This window comes from Styela clava, chromosome 8 (genome assembly GCF_964204865.1).
Source record: "Styela clava chromosome 8, kaStyClav1.hap1.2, whole genome shotgun sequence".
In the NCBI taxonomy this organism is placed as follows: Eukaryota; Metazoa; Chordata; class Ascidiacea; order Stolidobranchia; family Styelidae; genus Styela; species Styela clava.
The window spans coordinates 15,718,854-15,740,542 of NC_135257.1; the positions used below are offsets into that span (position 1 = coordinate 15,718,854).

At 33.8% G+C, this 21,689-nt stretch overlaps 1 protein-coding gene across 1 annotated transcript; it reads right to left on the reverse strand.

Annotated features, from left to right (window-relative positions):
- Positions 1–1,773: 1,773 nt before the first annotated feature.
- LOC120345541 (tyrosine-protein kinase BAZ1B-like) lies at positions 1,774–19,786 on the reverse strand. The gene is made up of 26 exons (XM_039415027.2): positions 19,585–19,786; positions 18,961–19,077; positions 18,380–18,524; positions 17,674–17,818; positions 16,669–16,784; positions 16,345–16,485; positions 15,134–15,867; positions 14,633–14,839; positions 13,808–13,990; positions 13,244–13,343; positions 12,928–13,059; positions 12,222–12,446; positions 11,091–11,179; positions 10,488–10,697; positions 9,631–9,710; positions 9,311–9,358; positions 8,956–9,115; positions 8,366–8,555; positions 8,079–8,176; positions 6,853–6,958; positions 6,414–6,544; positions 6,208–6,317; positions 5,682–5,753; positions 4,973–5,059; positions 4,415–4,676; positions 1,774–3,949 (listed from the first exon to the last, which is right to left on the reverse strand). Exons 1-26 carry the CDS (start codon positions 19,695–19,697, stop codon positions 3,589–3,591), a joined length of 4,362 nt encoding a protein of 1,453 aa, XP_039270961.2. The 5' UTR covers positions 19,698–19,786; the 3' UTR covers positions 1,774–3,588.
- Positions 19,787–21,689: the final 1,903 nt, after the last annotated feature.

Below are 21,689 nucleotides of genomic sequence, written 5' to 3' on the forward strand. Positions count from 1 at the left end.
AGGAAAGTCATTTTGTTATTACTTGTTTTGTTATTGTGATGACTGTTTTCATCTGTCTGACAGAATTTTATGACAGTATGATGACTAAGTTTACTACAATCTCTCTAAATATTTACAATATATGTACGCAGATGTAATATTAAAGATTGCTACTTCAACACTTATGTCATATTACTAACTATACGTAGCTTTTCTCAGAATTTCACAACTAAAAACCACGCCATAACTTTAATAAAACCACACTGCTAAAGCAAATTGATATATAATAATGGCTTTATTCGAGTCGTAAATATAGACTCACAATCGTATCTTTGTTCACTATACATAACAATTTACCGACAAACCAGTTGCCACATTTTTCAGCGCCCCAATCAAACAACCTCAAACCGAAGTATGATGCAAAACACACAGGCTAAACTACACACAAATCGGCTCAGGTACTTGCGCAACCACAAACACACAATTTGATGATAAAATGCTTTGATCGGACATGCGATCCATTATGTGCTTGCCGAAAAACAAACGGAACGTATGTGCTGCGAGTAATTTGAGCGTGCGAACGAATTATTTGCGAGAGTGACGACGAAAAAGGCAAAGTGGAAAGAATCCAGAGTGCGGTGGCTTTGATCATTCCACGTGACTACAAAGGCCCGCCACACCGCGTCTAAATTTGATAGTCTTTGTGGGGTTGACAGGGTTTCGATAACACTGACGCGGGTCCCGATTTAACTTATTGAAAATGGCTGAGGCAAAATTATTCAACGGCGTCGAAAAAACAACCCAATGCGCTTGATTATTATTTCGACAACGGCGTTTTAAACACTCACAAAATTTTGTTTCGAGCGGGCGATTCTTTTATGGGCTACATTTTGATGGAATTTATCGAAATGAATACCCGCAATAACAAGCAATTTTATTATTTTTTCTAAGCCACTTTTGTGAATTGTGGTGGTTATCTTGTTGTTATCAGTTCAATTATACAACCTTCCTTCTGAAGGACTGCAGAAATCGAACGAAATTGTCAAAAGTGGATAAGTTAGGTAAATTGTTCAGAGAAAGAAAAATAAACGTAAGAACTATCAAGTGCGCGAAATTTCGTCAAATAATTTTCAATGCGTCATCAGTGGAATCGTTGAATTCACTGGTGAAATTGGAATAATAGTTTTTGATTGTACCAACGATATCAAGACGAATTATAATTTTGGAAATTCGATCCTAAAAGGAACCTTCAGCAAGAAATGGTTTAATGATGACGCTGTCTGGTGCAAACCTCGATAAATTCATTTAGTTGTCCAACTTTGTACCCCTAGAAAATTATATTATAGTTACAAAAGTAGTGATTGCCATCCGTTGCTGTATATATACGATAAGTTGCCGTTTGCAAGGCTGTGGCGCCGAAAGCTTGCGCTTTTTGCTCGCGTTGACCTCCACCTGTACTTGGACCTTGAAGTTTTTTAATTCTAATTATTCACTGGAATATGTTAACGGCTTTGGACTGATTATTGAGTCGAAATGAAGTTATACTTACGGTATATACTTTGAGCCGCATGCAAAATATCTCAAACCGAACGACTCTGGTTTTTCTAGTAAATAATTGCTCTGGACAAGGTCAAGCACACTCACTCAGAGGTCAAAGAGACTGATTTCTCAGCAAAGTTATGAACGATGATCAAAGCGCCAAGAACTACTGGAAGTCTGGGACTATGAAAAAGTTGGGAATCATTGAGAATGAAGCTGACACCCACCTCAGACTATGCAGAACATTTACAAGAGTTGTGCTACATTGGTGTATTTAAATGAACTCGCATTGTACAAAATTGTATCTGTAGGAACATCATATAACAATTGATTTTTTGAAAATGACACAATCTACGTATCACACTAGAAATGCAACACAAAAAATCATTACTTAATGACATAATTTTACCTATGACCATTGCTGAGAGGCTGGAGTCATTGACTCAAGGTCCAACCAACTTGAAGGTCTAGTTTAACAAAAATAGAAATCCCACTACCTATTTGAGCCTTATAGATCTCAATATGCAAATCAAAAAAAAAATGTTTTCAGGAGATGCAAATCTTTTAATAAATCAAATCTAAGCGAATAGTGCCCACAGGCTGTTGAAAGTATTCCGAAGAAAATTAAATTGATCAAATGTGTGACAAAATTGAGTAATACACAAAATGGTAGTTTGCATACTTCAATATAAATTGGATAACCATCACTGAAAATAGGAATCGCACAATACCGCATCAATTAGATATGGACGTGTTTTGTACTAAGTATACTAAATCAGTTCTAAAATGGACAGACTGTGGGAATAACAGATCTGAATAATCACAGAAGGCATTAATATATTTGAATCAAAATGAGAAAATTGGCAGTACTTAATCACAATATTACAAGGCGACACTTGATGACTCTACAGAAAGATTTGGAATAAATGAACCTTGTAGTAAAACAAAACCATCTAGCTATAAACCACGCTACCACTGCAGTCGCTCAGGCAGTTTCTGTGTCCATTTGTTAAAGAGGGCTGGTTTATTAAAGGAGGAGGTAAACTTTCATGCAAATTATTAAACGATTTGGAACCATTGGCTACCCTTATCTCTATAAGTTGCTTGATGTATATATAACTAAATTATATAGCAGAGAAAATCAGCAACTCGATGGCTGTCAAAGGTATTATTTCCTCATAGCAAATGACTATTATCACACAGACTTCTTGTAAGTCATATCCTAAGTATAAAGTACAAAATAAAAAGGTAAAATAACATTGGAAAGATATTAATTGTAAAATTATTAAACTGGCTCAACCAACAATATAACGATTTAAAAACACTGAAATTTGCGGAGAGTTGAATTGACAGGAACCCACGAGGTTAGCAAACTTTAGATACCCATGCTAAGCGAAAAGAATGATTAGGGCAAATTTTGTTACCCGAAAACAATGTACCGAAAGTCAATTAATTATACGGTCATGATAATCTTAAAAGTGGTCCAAGCAGAGATGTGGAGTCAGACTTTGGCATGTTTTTTTATTGACAATGGAGTTGGTGACATATTTCGAACTCCCAAAAACCTTGAATTCTCCAAAATCAAAATTACAGACTTTTAATGGTGTTAACCGAATTCAAATTTTCCAACAAAAACTCTTAAGCATCAAGTTTCTCAAGCATTTCCGGAAAGCAATTAAAAGAGGCTAACATATTCCAAATTTTTTGTTATTAAATTTTATTTTTCGAGTTCAGAGTTGACGTTGAACTCAAAATTTTCTCTAACCTGGAGTCAGTAATCGGGTTATCTTTCAAATGACTCAGAATATGTATTCTGATGTAAATAGCCCTAAATCCAAGGCAGTATTAAATTGAGTAAACCAAAAAACTATTTTCACATGATAGATTATTTGAGCAAAATATATGAACTGAGTGAGAATTGCGTGAGTTGTCTGTTACGTTACTCGGCTTTATGTCGCCTTCGATATTATATTGACACAAATATTTGATATCAAACATACCGGTAATGCAATTAGTCTAATCAACTAATAACTGTTCTTCACATTAGGATTTACAAATTGAAAATTGCTTTTAATTATCATTTGGGTTTGCAAATATTTTCAGCCTTTTTGTTAATCTTACGGAATGACGGAAATTATCAAGAAAACAGCGGCAAAAAGCAGATCTTAATTTTGTGGCTTGTTTCCACACGAACGAATCTTTTCCGTTATACATTTCCGCATTATCCAATAAAAGCATGACGTCATCCAGAAGTTGGTCAGGTGTATATGTTTGTGGCACAACTGGTCGGGTCGCGCTTCGTGTTCGAGAGTTACTCGGTCTTTCGGCACTTCCATTGGCTTTCTCAATTTTGTCTTTAATATCTGTTATACTAATTGGATTCTCTACAATTTCGTAATAATCTGGAACATCTTCTTCTTCTACTCGATATCTGAAGGAAAAATATGGGAGCATTAGTTTGATTTCTATATATCTAGGATAGGATTTTCATATTTATTCTGAGGTAAACTAGAGTCCATAAGGCGGCTTAATCATATTACACAGTCCATGAGGGTGGTTCACATAACTGCTGGTCAGTGACGGCTTCGTCCACCATCAAGTCCATGCATCTGAAAACAAATAACTGGCTTAACTAATCCCATACCCGACATGAGGCCGTGATTACCATATATGCGTAAGCTGTATTATCAACTTTCCTCTCCCCTGGGATAAATATCTAAATCCTATCTTGTTTGGTACCGGCAATTAACCAGTGTTTGTTTCAGATACATGGAAGGTGAAGGAAACCGTAACCGACTAGCTACATGATGACAAGCATTTTCCTAACGCCAAGCACAATGCACCAACAGTCATTAGCTTGTGACATTGCTTTGACCAACATAAATAATTTCATTACTTGAATAAATTAGAGCATTTGTATTGTAGAAGACGATTGATCACTGCTGAACATTTCTCAAGATCTTCGTTTTCATCTTCCTCTCCTTCACTCGCTTCATCTAAGCTTCCTTCTTCCTCCTCAACTTCACTCTCCTCTTCTTCATCATTCTCCTCTTCTTGAGATTCAGAATCCTCCTCTTCTTCTTCCTCATCATCATCATCACTCGATTCCTCAATCTTTTTACGCTGTACTTTTCTTCTTGAGCGTCGAGTAGCGACAACTTTAAAATAAACAATTATGATAATAAAAGAAAAAAATTCAAACCATAACAAGACGTTACTCCAGCACCCTTGAAAATTAGTCCAAAACTAAAAAAGATGGGAATTCAGGGTTTTTGTTGAATTAACAAAGCTAAGACACACGAAACTTCGCGATTGAACATTTACTATGGAAATAAACAAGCTATACTTGAAAAGACATCTACCAGCACAAATTTTTACATAAAAATATATGTCATGAAAAATTACATTACTATATTCATTTTCAAAGTGGTTGAAATGTGATTTTGAAGCTAACCTGTTTCTTCTTCTTCCGCTTCTTCACTCGAGTCTTGACTTCTCTTACGTTTACCGATATTTCTTTTGGATCTACGAGTTCCCGTTCCTAAAATGAAGGGGATTTCATTCATCCATATATAAGTCACATAATGATTTCTGAAAACACTATTTCATTTGTGAGTAATTCAATATATAAAATTATTTTTGTTATAAATCAACAATTGATAACCAATGACATTGTTACAAACCATCAGACTCGAAAATAATTAATAAATATAACCTGTATTTGACAAGCAATCTCAAACAAATATTTTCATTTTTCCTGGATTCAGAATAAAAAACAATTTCAATCCAATAGTATATATCATTCGCAAGCCTTAAATTAAAAATTAGAGGGTATTTCCGTAGTGTGTGTACCAGGTTGAGGTTAGGCCATAATTTTATTCAGAGTTTCCTTATTTTAGCTCTATTACGAGTTCGGGGACTGTTTGTGTTAGCCAAGTGAATATACCCCCTGCCCATAGGCTTTCATCCCTTTACATAACTTGATGAAAAGTAGGCGAACATAATTAGTTACCTCTGTATTGGTACACACACTTCTGGAGCGACAATTAGAAAACTAGAATTTGCAGTAGCCACACTTCTACCAGACCAAATAAATACCAATGTTGAAGAACAGTACAAGTCACCGATTGCCATTATGAAATCTAATATCTAAATGATATTACCTTCATCTTCACTTGAGTCTTCTGTCTTGTTTCGTTTCAAATATCTTCTTGATCTACTGCTGCTCTTGATTACTGTAAAAGTGATTATGAATACGAGTGTGAAATTCAAATTCAATAATAACAAGCCAAACAAAATAGAAAATTTAAGAAATAACTATCAAGAGTATTTGTTTCGTAAAAAATTTACTTGCAATCAATGTCTACTATATTCAGGCCTATGCCAAACGAAAAACGTATAATGTTATAATTCTGACTCTGTATAAGGCGTCTGCATTTGTCATATTGTTTTTGACATGAATTGAGTTTGAGCCAAATTTAGAATTTGTTGTCGAAGTTAGAATTTCAGAATTCTTATGATGGAACTCAAAATCTTGAAAGAAACTAATAAATATCATATCATAAGGCAAGTATTTGTGGTGAGTTGAAAATGAAAGTTGATTTTAAATGGCTTGGATTTTAGAGTCTATCCCCCGTAAAATCCTGCTTGATAGACTGTTTGTTTAGGAATGGGAAAAAGCTTTGCAACCTTCTTCCTCCTCTTCTTCTTCATCTTCCTCCTCATCCTCTTCTTCTTCTTGAGATTCTTGAACCATTTCCGCATAATTTTTTATGCGAGAAGATGATCTTGATGATTTTCTATAAATTATAAGAATTATCGAGTAAAGAATATGAAAAGTAAACGAAATAAACGAACTCATGGTTCTATGTTACAAACTGTGAAAAAAATCTTACGGTCTGACATATTTGTACATTTCCCACATCACACTGGAATGTAGAATGGTCAAAAGAAAAGATAATCTGGAATATTGGGAAGCCCCTTGAACCGCTTTCATCCATTTTTCCCTTCGTAAATCTGCTTTTGCCTAAAAACGAAGTTGATTTTGTATTACTTATACAACAGTTTTTCGCGCCCATCGCTACAAACAAAGGTGAGGTAGCGAAGATGAGATTCGAATGTGGATCCATATACAAGGCCTTGCTTGGAGCAGAAGTCATCAATAAACTGACATTAATAGTTGATCATAATTTTTGCACAATTGCACAATGAAAGTATAAAAAATTTGTTTATTCAAACAATTCATTTTAAATTCTAATATTCAATGTAAAATTCGAAATCCAATTGAAGTTAATTTGCCTAAATTCGACATTATTATAAAATTTTCTCACTTACAATTTTTTTTGGATTTTCAAATTTTTCTTTTTCTTCATAAGGCAATAATTCTTCTCTTGACTGATTTTTCTTGGTTGTGATACCGCTCATATATTCACGGAAATACCTGAAAAAAAATTAAAATTGATATCATGAAGATATTATCTTATAGGGATGAGAGTAAAAATGTCCAATTTCTCAAAGATGTCCAATACAAATCAAATATTCGAACCGATTCAAAATTACTAATTACATTTGATATTTTAAATTCTTGATTTTAGGAACAATCAGAAATAGTTTCATTTGAAATTTTATTTTGAGATATTGAAGACTTGGAAGTCTCACAATATTGCCAAAAAAAATGTATTTATTTAAATTCTTAAACTGCACAAAACAAAACAAATCAAATCACTGATATAAATATACTTGATATTTCATATTTGAAATATTTATTACAAAATGTATTCGGAATAGTATATTATTCGATTTTGACCTTCCCTGTAACATTCATTTCTAAACTATTGTTAAACTTTATATAAAGCACATTTAAAATGAGAATAACAGAAACAAAACTATTAAGTAGCAAAAACAGTCAAATTTTACAGTAAATCAAAAAGGCCAACAAAGTTCAATCGAAGATTTTGGTGAAAAAACTATTTTTGACTTCACGAAATATATATATATATATATAAAGAAATTCAAGTTGTTATATTGTCCAACAGACAGTGATATTCGAGATTAGAATGTCAACTTGTTCCTGCAACAGCATTTCATACAAAGGACAAGGAGGACCCTTAAATGTACCAATTCAAAGATATCCAAAAGAAATCGAATATTCAAATTTATTATATTCAATATAGGAAAAATTTAGAACATTGTTATTGAAAACATAGGCATTTTGAGCAGTCAGACAAGTGACCTACAATATCTCAACTGGTAACAAACAACATAGAGAAAACACAATGACCTTTATATTCACCGGTACGTCAATTTCAGATATGATCAACATGATCATAATACTGATTTATGTAATTTTTCATGTGAACTTGCCACCAATTTAGAATGTATTCAAATTCAATATTACTTATTTGAAAATATCTTATCAGAATGTATTCAGAATAGTAAAATCATTGGTTTTGGGTAGCCCTGTGTACCATTTAATTTTAATATAATATATACATAATACATTTATAATTTACATTTTTGCAGTAAAATTTTTTTAAAAACAGAACGTGTTACAAACAAACCTCATGTCAATAGCATTGAAAATATCAATCATCAATGTACTGAATTCAGATATATCTTGAGCACTTTCAACACGAGCAATGAATATGTCTGATTCCTCCTGAACAGTTGAAAATTGAGAAAATTTGAGAATAAACAAAATTCAAAACGAATGCATACACTTTGACGTCAATAAAATTAAATGTATTAGTTACTTGTTTAATACCTATTTGATTTCGGGTTTTTCTGGCCGAACTTTCATACTTGAAGCCAAAAAAATTATATTTTAATACCAACGTTATATTGTTACCTCAATATTAGATAATCCTCCTCTAGTTAAATCATTGATTATTGTGTTCAAACGCTTTTGTAGAGACTTTTTACAATCTTCTTCTGCATCTTTGACAGTTAACGATTTTCTGGTGACTACAGTTGGTGTTATTTCTTTTTCTTCCACAACTGGTGGTTTGGGTAAGTTTTCTTCGTATTTTGCGATAGATCTGAGTATAAAAATTAAGTTGATAGATCAGTCAACGGCAACAACAGGGCTACGTCCATGTGAATAATTAATTACAGTCATATACTTTTCCAGATAAAAATTATACGACGACAGAACATGATTTTAGTCAACATCATATGAAAAGGAATCTTGAATGTCAGAATTTTTGAAATCTTGTGATGCTCACATGAATACAGTCAGTCAACCAAGGGTGGCGAGCTGAATAAAAATAACGTTAAAATGGTCAAGTGGTTAAATTGTTGGACCTACTATGTTGGCAAACCTGAAACATTCCGTTGCTCTGCACCTGCTCGTACACAGCCGTATTAAAAGTGAAAATATAGAAACAGTGTATAAAAAACTCTATTTCATTTATATTACAAAACGCTATACATCTCCACCTAATAATATGGTTATATTTCTTCTCCAATGATTTCTTCAGCTGATGTTCTCGAATTCCCTCTGAACAAAGACTTTTAATCAGCTCATCGAGTTTTTCTTTGGTATCCACGACAAACCAAAGGTTTTGACCAACATGAGGAATAGATGTTTCACTAGGTCCTGCAAAAAAAATGTAGATTATAAAATTCATGAAATATGACATGAGAGATTGCATATGAATCTGATCTCAAATCAAAAGCAGAAATTGGAATACTTAGTACGAATATTTGAGAATGAAATTATTTCAAATGTCATAAATTCAAATGCACTGAGCATTACTTGTGTCTGTCTCTATAATATACCATAAAAATATACCTGAATCATTTGTAATGTCCATTTCATCATCTTTTATATCTTTCGCTTCTAGAAATCACAGAAATAGATTTTATTATTCGGGAAGTAAATAGTATAATTTTTGAAAACTAGAATCTCATAGCATGGCCTAATTTCTAAAAGCTGGAGAGCCAATCAAATCATCGTTCATCATATGAATCTTTTTATATTTGCAAATTCTAAATGATTTAATATACAATTGTGAACTGTATATTTATTGTATTTCCGGAAACTAGCATTTTCTCAGAAGGTGCTCAGCCACTGTTAATCAATAAAATTAGGGTCGATTACGCATAACTCACTTGTGCAATAGTGGATGTAATCTTGAATCCATCCTTTCTCAACATACAAGCCTGGAGTATTGTCAGAAAACAACCAGTATCTGAAGAAAAAAATGATCAACAAAATAAGAATCGAGAATATCGGTCAGTGACCGAGGCTTATCGATCGAAAGTTAGGGGATTCCCCAAAACAGCGCTCTTACTCCATAGTGACACCTTGTGTCCCATCACTTATTAATTAATAACTCGCTAATTATACGACATAATTCATCCAAAATCAATAGGCTTCTGGTACGACATATGATGAATGCACATGCAATCTGGAGCAGATTCAATCTCGCTTTCGTGACATATCGCATGCATCTAACAGACAAACAAACAGACAAATACCTATCAACGTTGATAAGTAATTATTAAAATTTTATCTGCTAATATTAAAATATTAGGAAGTTTATTTTCATGGGCACTTTACTCAAGTAAGGTAAGTCTATTGATAAGCAGCCTTTTATGTTCGAAGAAAATGAAATTTTCTCGTCTGCGTATTCACTACCTAATTTAATCAGGACCTGAATAAGATTACTCAACTCGAGTTAGATTTACATTCATTAAAATCTCAAACTGACCTAGAGAATGACTTTAACCAGTCATAAAGTCGATTCATTGTTTGAGGATTTCTGCCCAGCACTGGCTGAAAGAGCACAGGTTCTGAACCCAAGACCTTTTATAAGGGGATGCATATGTAACAACATCTCCATAATAAATAAACATTATACTCAAGATGGGAAAAACATGTGCAAGACCTTGCTTACCTAAGACACAAATGTGTGACAAGTATATATTGCCACTATATGTATAATAACTAAGCAAATATACTTCACCTGTTATGATTCCTATCTGTTCCGAGAGGATCAAGACGAGATGATTTTGTGGCCGCAATTTCAGCATCACGAAGTTGTTTGTGCACCTTGTTATGTTCTGCTTCTTTTTCTTGTTCTTCAAATAATCTTTGTCTTTCTTCTTCCCATTTAATTCTCTCCTTTTCTTCTTGTTCTCTCCTTTCTGCAGCCTCTATCCTTCTTCGCTTCACCCTGAAGGAATAGAATTATTTAAATACAAAACATGACGCTCCAGAAGTATGTGTACCGATATGGAGGTAACTAATTTTGTTCGCCTATTTCACATCAAGTTGTGTAAAGGGACTGAAACCTATGGGCCGGGGGTGTATTCACTTGGCTAACAAAGACAGTCCCCACTCGTAATAGAACTAAAATAAGGAAAATCAGAAACTTGGTACTACGGGAGTACCCAAAGCGTATGCAAGAGCTTCATCCCAAACAAGACCCTGTACTTTTTAACTATGTGCAGATCTATTATTTTTGAAATAACCAGAATCTACCCAATTTATTACACACTGGGTGTAACCGAACCATTTTGATGAATATCAGGAAATTAGTTAATAGAGATTTTGAATGTCATCCAACCTGCTAATCAAATCTTGACTATTTCCGCTTTTACTATTTTCCGATTCAAGTGTTACCTTCTCTGGAGTTACAGCATCTGTACGTGAGCTCTGAAAATATATGTTAGTGCTGTATATCAATAATGTATTTGGAAATTTTCTGCGTTGCCTGAATAGTGAACCTTCATTATAGAAATGAAAATTCATTAAAGCTTTAAACGAGAATATCGATCAGAGACCGAACACTTATCGAACGAAAGTTAGGGGATCCCCAAAACAGTGCTCTTACTCCATAGTGACACCTTGTGGCCCATCACTAATTAATTAATAACTTGCTAATCATACGACATAATTCGCCCAAAATTAATAGGCTTCTGGTCCGAGATATGATGAATGCACATGAAAAATCTGGAGCAGATTCAATCTCGTTTTCGTGAGATATCGCGTGCATCTAACAGACAGACAGACAAATACCTATCAACATACTTACCGATTAGAATCGATAAGTAACAAAATCAGAACTAAAGTCTTTGGCTAAAATCATGAAACTTGTTGTTAGACTGTAAATAAAACATGCAGACATGTCTCTCCCAGACAATCAGACAAGTAGAAAATGAGAATGCCGTTTTTGAAATAACCAAGATCATCGAAATATCTAACGTAGCCCAAAAAATTTCAATACATTCTTTGTCAGATATTTGCGGACACAAATCCTTTCAGACATAAGTCTGATATATCGAAACTGCAACCTCACAACAGTGTTTCCCGACCTATGGTCGCGACCCAAAACTGGGCTGCCTGCCAATTTTCTTGGGGCGCTTATTATTTCAACAAAAACCTAATTACTAATTTTTTTTTTCTAGTAAATTTTTTTGTTTATTTTATATTTGGTACTGAAGTGGTAAGTAAACTTTACGCAAAATTTATTTTTTTATATTAGTCATTAAGTTTGCGACCATAAAAGTACCACATACGGTTTAGTATTTGCACATGTCCTTGGGTCGCGAGATTTTACAAAATTTATTTAAAAAAAATTTGGTTCGCAAAAAAGGTTGGGAACAACTGCATTACAACAATCAAACCATGTAAAATTCATAGAACACTCGTACGTTTTAATAGAAACCTAAATAAAAAAATGTGGCTAAACACAAACCTCTTCCTCCATTTTCTGTTTCTTTTTCTCTTTTCTCAATTGTTTGTTTTCGCATCTCATTTTGTTTAATTTTTTCCAAGCATTGCGAAGTTTGTCCTTAGCTTCATCTCTGTAATTTTGAGCGGTGTATGTATTCAAAAATCGATAAGTGAGAGCACATAGAACTTCAAGCTGATCAGATGGTTCAAGTTCATACATTTCATTTTCGAGCAATCTTGAAAATACCTACGAGATGTAAAAGTTGATGTAAATTTATATAAAAACAAGAGTAATGATCAATATATGGACATGAACACAAAAGTAGGTCATGCAATTGATATAGTCACTGCAATATTATCAATATTCCCTCAAAGTGTTACAAGAATTGTACTAAATGTCATATAAAGGTGTGCCCATGAATTTAAAAAAAAAGAGTGAAGTTTTGTTTGAAATATCAAGCCCTGATTTCAGAACAACATTTTATAAGCTTTACACTCCAAATAAGGCTTTATGCAAGCAGTCACCGCTAGATTAGGAGCAATCAGATTTTTGAATTGCCAGAATCTTTCATTTATCGTCTTTCTTCTCTGGTAGTGAGAATTTGAAACTGTTTGGTAAGTTGTGAAAAGAGACGATGTTTCCAAAAACCCAACAAAAATATAACCAAACAGTCTCTATATGCACTTCGTGTCCAATAAAAACATTTCACTGACAAAACAACAATCACCTCTTCACTGATTCCAGTGCCAGTAATTTTAGCTGAGTCATCTTCAACTTCATTACCTTCTTCTAAATCATCGTCAAGTTGCCGTAAACATATTCTGGCAAGTTCTGAACATACTTCTGCAGTGATGGGAACCTGGTATGGAGAAACACCCAAAATTATTTTTAAGAAATCCAGATAAGCCTTTTCAAGAAAAATCCTGCAAACTATACACCAGGTTTTATGCTATGAACCCAAAAGCTTTTCATCAATTATCATAATATGTTTAAACAATTTTATTTTTCTCTTATAAAATTCCATTTATGTGAAAACCTCGTACCTTGTTGATATTGAAATCAAGTTCCTTGTAATCTCTAGCAATATCATCTGACAGTAATACATAAAGAATGTGTATCATGATGTGGCTGATCGAGTCGTATCTGAATAACAAACAGTAGATAGTTGATTTTTAATTTAAGATCAGTCAAATTGTTCAAAATTTTGCTCTAACTGTGGTTCACAAATTTGCATGACCCATGACCCTCTTTTAAAGGATCTCTCTCTCTCTGGATAAAGCATTAGACCTAACATTGTAGGTTAAAAATCTTAGGTTCAAATCTCGATCATGTCGATCACCTTACTCAATTTTACGGGCGTAGCCAGGAATTTTCAAAGTAGCGGTTCTGAAATTTCTAATTGCCAAGGAAAGCATGAATAAAAAAAGCATTTTTCTGTATCATACACAGCAATTTTCCATAGCTTGCCTTAAATGCTTTTTGGACCCTTAAAGGATACATCCCTGGCCAAGATTACACTCCTTATTCATCGCCCATGTTCGGAACGAAAGACGTGAATATGAGACACATACAAAAAGTAATAATCATTCACAACTTCTCATCCTTACCCTTTCTTTCCAGCAGATAGAGCTTCTGCTAAGGCCCAATGATTTGATAGTTTGACTTCTCGAGAAGAAGCAAAAAGAATTGATTTGTAGGAATTAAGAAACTCTGTCACCAATGCAATATCCCCAAACATGGTGTTGGGTAAATTTCCTGGTATCACGGCAGGTTCAAACATTGGTAGCGGCCTGGAAAAAGGATAAAGTTTAAAAAACTGGATAATATCAGAAAATGGTAATTTGATTTCTATAATTATCAATAATTTCAAAGTTAGAGCATTATATTATGTGTTCGACTCCTAAAGTCTGCAACTAAAAGACCTCAAGTTTAAATATCAATTATTCCAATTGGCAAGATCGCCCAGCAGTTGAAGCGTTAGACTTAATAATTGTGTTGGAATCACCTGTTACACATCTTGGGTTAAAATCCCACGCTCATTGTCTCACCCAGGGTGTAATTAATTGGGTAGGCAATGCTGAATCGGCAAGATTCCGGTCCTAATAATCATATCTCTTCGCATATTGCTAGATATCAGTGTTTACTTGTACTTGGCCTTGTTTGAAGCAAAAGGAGGAAATAACAGTTGTATAAAGATGGGCGCTCCAGCCTCCAGACGTATGCACACCAATATGGAGGTAACTAATTTTGTTTGCCTACTTTACATCAAGTTGTGTAAAGGGACGGAAGCCTACGGGTAGAGGGTATGTATATTCACTTGGCTAACACAGACAGCCCTTGAACTAAAATATAGAAAATCGGAATGAAATTGTGGACTTCCCTAACTTGGTACACACGACACACTATGGGAGTACATAAAAATGATTTCTTACTCAGCTTTTCCTTTTTCAACAATATCCATATCTTCAAATTTTTTATTCTTTTCCTCTCTCTCAGCTGCTCGAAATTGTTTTCTTTCTTCAATCGTCATGCTGTCCCACTTCTTTTTCCATTCCAACATTTCCCATTTCGATAAAATATCTTGCTTGACGAGTTCAGGAAGATTCTGTCTCTGCTTCTCCGTTAGCATTTTCGCGGCACTATAGATATAAACAGTAAAATAAATAATTTGCTTGTTTACAAGTAGACGAATACAGAGACGTTTAAAATAAATCAAATTTTCACAATAATATAAATCTTTTTATTTGAAAAAATCCTCCTTCGTTATGCTTGAACTAATTGAGCCAACCATATTGAAAAATATCAATTTTAGAATATGTCCGTAATACTAAATTATCAAATATGGCCCTCCCTGCATACATGATTGAATTTAGATACGAATATTCTTACTTAGTAGTACAAATAGCGGGGAATATATTTAAAAATTAACCTACTTGATTACAAGTTTTCTGTATTTGGCTAATGGAGATGTCTTCGCTCTCTTTAGTCGCAGCAACATGTAAACAATGGGAGGTTGTCTCGGAGCTCGCTTTTTGGCAGGAGAGCTTCCGAGTGCATGCGATTTCTTTGACGTCATCAACATTGTGCCACCTTTTTTCCTAGTAAGTTCAAGTAAAGTTGCTTGTCTTTTCTTTTTTGGACTTGTATTTTTACGAGACGATGCTTTGCTCGCTGTTGCCGCTTTCAACAAGGATAAAGGCTTATCATCGTCTTCATCTGACATGTCAATATCTTTTGAAGATGATTTTTTAATCTTTTTTGTTGTAGTCTTTTCGCTATCTTTTTGTTTTCGCTTACTCCCTCCTTTTTCTTTATGTGTACTTTGTTTTTTACTCTCAGATTTAGGTGGAGTTGATGAAATATATTCCAATCCATTTGTTTTTACTATATGAGGAGAATCCCGAAATTTAACTTTAAAAATTGGGGCCACTTTAACAATTCGACTCGATGAATTCGGATTATCTCCACTGTTTTCTGGTGAATTTAAATTTTTATGGTGCATGGTTGGTTTTTCATCGGAAGATGATTCCGTATGAGAAACGCCATTTGTAAGTGGTTGGTGTTGATAGTCAATTGAATCACAAGATTCAACAGAATATGTTGTTGCATTTATGAACTTCTTTTCTTCTTCCGCAGTTAATCTTCCACTGAGATTGTACTTTTCGACCTTTATTTTTAAAATGGATATGGATGGATAATATCGAATTTATAGAATCTTCCGGTTAAAACGGCGAGTCAAGTTTGGCATGTCAAAGTCAGAGATAAAGTCGAATTTTCAAACTGCCTGGAATTGGGAGTCGAAATTTTGAATTTTCTCAGAGTCGGGAGTCGAAGTTTCATACAGATTATTTGACTACTACAAGCTTGTTAAATAGTCCACCCTTGAGATGGCCAACAAGCAGGAAATTGCACCACTGTCAAGTTGCATATTTCAACGACTCTGGTATTATCTGGTTAAAATGCTCGGATTCGAGGTATACTGAATTGGAAAGTCAATGCCAAGCCCAGAAGAATGGGTCCCTTCAAACTATAGTCACTTCTTGCCTAGCTGTTTGTACAGAGACTTATTCAGAGCAGGAGATTACAAATATTTTGTATAGGTAGAAGATTATGAACACCATAAACTAAAAAAAATGATTCGCACCATTGCTTTGTTAACGATCCAAATTTTTTGTTTTTTGTATTCATGTCCAATAGCATTAGATCGAATAAAAAGTTTGAGACAAAGTCTTGTCGGACGTTTGGTGATGCTCCGTAATGTTTTCGTTGGAACTCCACGAACAATCTAAAATAAAATACGCTAATAGTTGAATTACTGCGTATACATGTTTCAAGCGTTAAATTGGCAGAGAAATGCTGCAATTTGAAAAAGAAAACAAACTATATCTCAATAAATTTGAATCGAAAAATGCTGACCGACTTATAATATCCCAACTCTAAGCTAAGATGCGGATATTCATAAGTATACCTTGTTTTCGTTTGTCAACAAAATATCATATTTCATTCGGTTCATTTCTAGAGATTGACTCGATGAATCTTCCGATGATGATTCCATTAATTTTTGACTGTGGTCTGGCGACTTTTCTAAAAAAGATATAAGATCTTAAAATTTTACCAACACTTATTCTGCCTGAGACAAGCTTTCACAACAGATTTGTGAGAGACAAGCAAGGTGAGACCATATTCCTTCTAAAATGTGGTTTCATTGTCTCAATGAAGTTTGCTCATATAGGCATAGATTCGTCTTACCATTATTTGCATAGAAGTTAATTGCCATGACATTCACATTGTTAACAACTCGAGGATTATTTGCTAAATCATTTTTCAGTGGGCAAAGTAGCCAATTGGATAATTATGATGTAACAGCAGGTTGAAAGCCGGGTTCGAAATGTCCACCACTTCACCTTGGGCAGGGTGTAATGAATAATGTAGGCAACGGCAAACCGAATAATTCTGGTCCTTCCTAACTACGGAAGTCCCTTACCCAGCAGTGACAGGTTGTACAAATCCTTGATTGGAATGAAAGCATATGTCATATAGAAAAAGCTACCAATATGTTATGTAATTCAGTGTTATATTGGCAGGCAAATATTAAAAAAACTGGAATCAAGATAAAACAAAGTGATCAAAAATAAAGCATCACAAAACTAAAAAGTAAAAGTTCAAGGTTCTTTTAGCAGCATTGAAAATGAACTTATTAGTCTGATAGATTGATAAGATAAAATTTATTTATTTATTTTTTCAAATCAAATTTGTAGAAGACACTGAAAAACATGAAACATAAGGACATGGTTTATAAATTATCAACTTGACTGAAGATAATACAAAATTGGTAAGAGAAAAATTAAACAGTGAAAAAGTAAGATATCATTCCATATTTCCAATAAGTCTAATAAATATCTTGGTAGAATTCCAATGTTACCAACGTCACAAAATCTTGACAAAATTAACCTTATTAATAACAAAGCATGACCTGTTTTATTAAACATATCTGTTATGAGAGACTGTTTGGATGAATTGTTTTCCTTATCACTAGAAGGTGAACCAGTACCAGCTGTATTTGAAACATCCTCGTATACTTTGACCACTTTTGCCTCATGTTTCTTTCCAGCCATGGCCTGAAAAATATACGTTACAGATTGAATAGCCTGTGGTTCCAACATTGTGATTTCAAAGATGTGGTGATAGGCCTCTTAGGTCAAAGTTTAGCACTCACAGGTGTTAATACGGTATTCTTTCAGAAAGAGTTATGTGATATCATTTGTTATATTCCGATATCAAAAATGAAAAATTCCTGAATTTCCACTATTATCCATTTGAAAGAAAATGTCGAAATATCGATAACTAGCCCAGTTAGTTATTGATTGGCAAATGGCAACAAAAATTGTACCATAGCATTTTTGATCAAAAATAGAAATGGTATCAGAGTAAGTATAACTAATTGTGGATTACAGCATTGTTTCATTCTAATTAGAATCCATATGGATTGAGGATGAAATCATTCGCTTATTTTCGTTATTTCGTATGATGCTTTGATCGATAATTCAAAAGGTACAGAGTTTTTAATCGAGGTGTCTTACGGTCTGATGCGACTCTGGTAGTAGTTGCCTTCGTGATTGACCGATTTTGATTTTTGAGTTTTTAATTTGTTTATTAATAAAGAAAATACAATTTCTTACTTCAAATACAACTGTTTCATTGACGAACAATTGAGATCGAAGCAATTTGTAAGATTTATTGACAATTTTATCAAGAACATCAGATGAATGATGAGTTATTCGCAGGACGTCCTCTTCGTAGATATCAGAAAATGACTTTGACAACCTGGGAGTGAAAAGGAAGATTAAACCAACCAATAAGCCTAAATTGGTATTGCGAATTGTTAAAAAATAGGTTCTAACTTTATTAACTGTTATAAAATGGTACTGGGACAGTGTCTATATGACATGTTTTTTTGTCTCTACAGTTATAATCGGTGCAGTAAAACCAAAGTAGCCTGTGTCACATTTTTTAGAAATGGAATTCATTCATCTCCTGTCATTAAGGACCTGGGACCATCTTTTGGTCTGTGTTTCGAAGATGTACATTTTTTAGTTTAAATTTCAGGTACTCCCTTAGCTGTACAAATTTGAATATTACAAAATGCGTTTTTCTCGAAACCTTAAAATGTGACGATATCTCGTTTTGCTTAAAGAAGTTGAACTGTGACGGAACAAAAACATTAGACCAAATCTGATCTAAAAATAAATGAATTCAATACATTTCTCTTGTGCTTTTTTCGGATTCTAAAGCCTCTTTATGAGTGAGATTGATATGTCCTGTGCATTGACAAGTCCATAGTTTTCTGTTATATAACTGAACTCTGTCATCATATTGTCTGAATTTATGACGTAATTAGGGAAAATTCAATCAAAACAAGAAGTTGAATACTCATGAACACAAAGAAATTCCAAACCTATCAGAGATGATGTTACGCGAGAAGCTCTATATTTGCATATAATGCAAGGCTATCGTAGTGAAATAAAGAATACTTAAAAATGTGTTTGATCACAAAGTAGACCCATTCCTTGCTGCTCTTTAGAAATCCTCTTTTTCACATGTACATATTATTTCCAGTAATTTTACTCATTGCATAAAAACATTTGACAAAAGATTTTACAATACAGAAATAGCAATATCAGAATATTCAGATATGATAAATTCAGATAATAGTATTACTGTAATAAATTTTGCCGAAACTGGAAGTTTTTGAATTGAATACTTGAAAATCATAATTCATTTAGTCATTGTTTATGAAATTCAATAGCATTTCTGTGCACACATAAATATTTAGTTTATTACAGTATTATAATATTTTGCTAATGGAATAATTTGAAAAGGATACTCTTTGGATGTGAAGAATTCTCCTGTATGTGGAATTGTATAGGTTTCTGCTGCAGTGTCCAATTCCACATTTTCAACTGGACCATTGAAAATATGTCTGCCAAACAATGGCATGACTGGCAAGCTGTTGTGAACCAATACTATCCCAAAATTAAATTATATACTTATTCAGTTACCGGTATTCAACCATACATATTAATGCTATATCTGTATGAGCAGCAAAAACAGATGTTATAATTACTGGATAGGATAGGATAGGATTTACATATTTATCCCGGGGGAGAGGAAAGCCGATAAGACGGCTTATCCATATGGCGAACCACGGCCTCTCGTCCGGTTACCATTCCAAGTCGGGTATGGGATTAATTTTACTGTATTGTTTGTTTTCGGAAGCCTGGACTTGGTGGTGGAGGAAGCCGTAACCGACCAGCGGTTACGTGAACCACCCAACGACGGCGAGGAGTCCAGCAATCCTCTCGCACATAACCATCCCTGCATGGGATTCGAACCTGCGAGCCCACGCAGAGTAATTAGAGGTGCGGTGGCGAGCGTATTCCTAACGCTTAGCCCGTTGAGCCACACCGCCGCGCCTGAATTGATTGATAATAAGGCTGTACATAATTATAAAATATTGCCAGTGCTTACGACCAAGCAGCCTTAATTTTAAAATGTTACATGATTTAACACTTTTAATTCAGGGACTATAGACGTAAAAACAATACTGCAATCCAGAAATATCCGAATAGGCTATAACGAACAAAAACAGGTTACCTTGTTGTCGTGATATCAATGGCGCCACAAATTTAACAGACTTATTATTGGAATAGTTGTAATATCCCTTACATAAGGTATCGAACGCGTCATTCGCGAATGCGCGCACGACAAAAAATTAACGCCACGAAAATGTCAAGAATATCAAGTCGAGGCGCGGGCTCCATTCTCTATAAAGTAACTATTGAGTGAGTTCATCCCGCCACAACCGATCATGTGTTTCATTCACTGTGACGTATGTAGCATTGACACAGCTGATTTTAGAAAGACTGTAAAATCACAGTTAAATTAAACTGTTGCTTTCTTTTATTATATTTAATACAATTTGTGGTGATTATGAAAATGGAAATTAACAAATACGTAAATGGTGTTGACTAAATGCGTATGTTTCAACGATAATCCGTTCCTGTAAAAATGTGTTGCCAAGCATTGTAAATTGTATTTAAAAAAAATTAGCATAACTTTTATTGTTCAACGAATTGTTGTTCATTGTATGTGTTTTGTGTATGATTTTTTTGCTGGACAAATCAAAAATATAATTATACTTATTTTAGTAGGGCCACGGAGTATACATGTAGTTCATTCGGGACATAAGGATAGCATCTTACTTGATACTTTTGTGTCGCACGTTTTAACCTTCATTTGAAGTTTTGACAGTTTTTCTAAATTTTTGTTCTGTGAGTTTGTTTGTAATTTTTTTTTTGTATTATTGCATAGTACAAAATAAATTACCATATCATATAGCGTACATAACCGTATTAGCAGCTTATGTACACTGTACAAATACATAAACAGTATTGTCGCGGATAGCTCCGTAGCTAGATGGGTTGTTATGTAAAATCTATGATGGGATGGGAAAATTAATGTCGAATTTTGACAGACAAAATTTTCTTATTGATGAAATAGTGGATGACATCCTAACAAATTCCATAATGAGTTGAAATTTTTTTTCAATTTAATTAAATACATGTGAAATGTTTAATGTTGCATGTTTTTTATAGGATATTATTAGTTGGGTTTTTGCTAAATTCTGTTGAATATTAGATATGAATAATACGTTTTACATAGACAGGAAATAGGAAAATCCTATTGGCATGATAGTTATTCATATTTTCCGTCTAATCTTTATAAATTTTGTTATTCCATGCTAATATAAAATATACCTATTTATTTTCACCATGATGACATTTGGGACATCGATCATCTGCATTGTAACTACGATGAATTGCTGATATAGAATATGTGAAATATGATGTAATCTGTGTATGGGTATTGTCTACTTATTTTTCTCCACCTAAACGAAATTCAAATAATGCAATTGTATTCCGAACTCGA

Coding starts and splice junctions, on each gene's coding strand:
- LOC120345541 (XM_039415027.2), bottom strand. CDS start 19,697: ATGCCATTGTTTGGCAGACATATTTTCAATGGTCCAGTTGAAAATGTG. Junction 8,177..8,365: donor GAGGATTATCTAATATTGAG/GTAACAATATAA, acceptor TCAACTGTTCAG/GAGGAATCAGACATATTCAT. Junction 5,060..5,681: donor AGACTCAAGTGAAGATGAAG/GTAATATCATTT, acceptor CCTTCATTTTAG/GAACGGGAACTCGTAGATCC.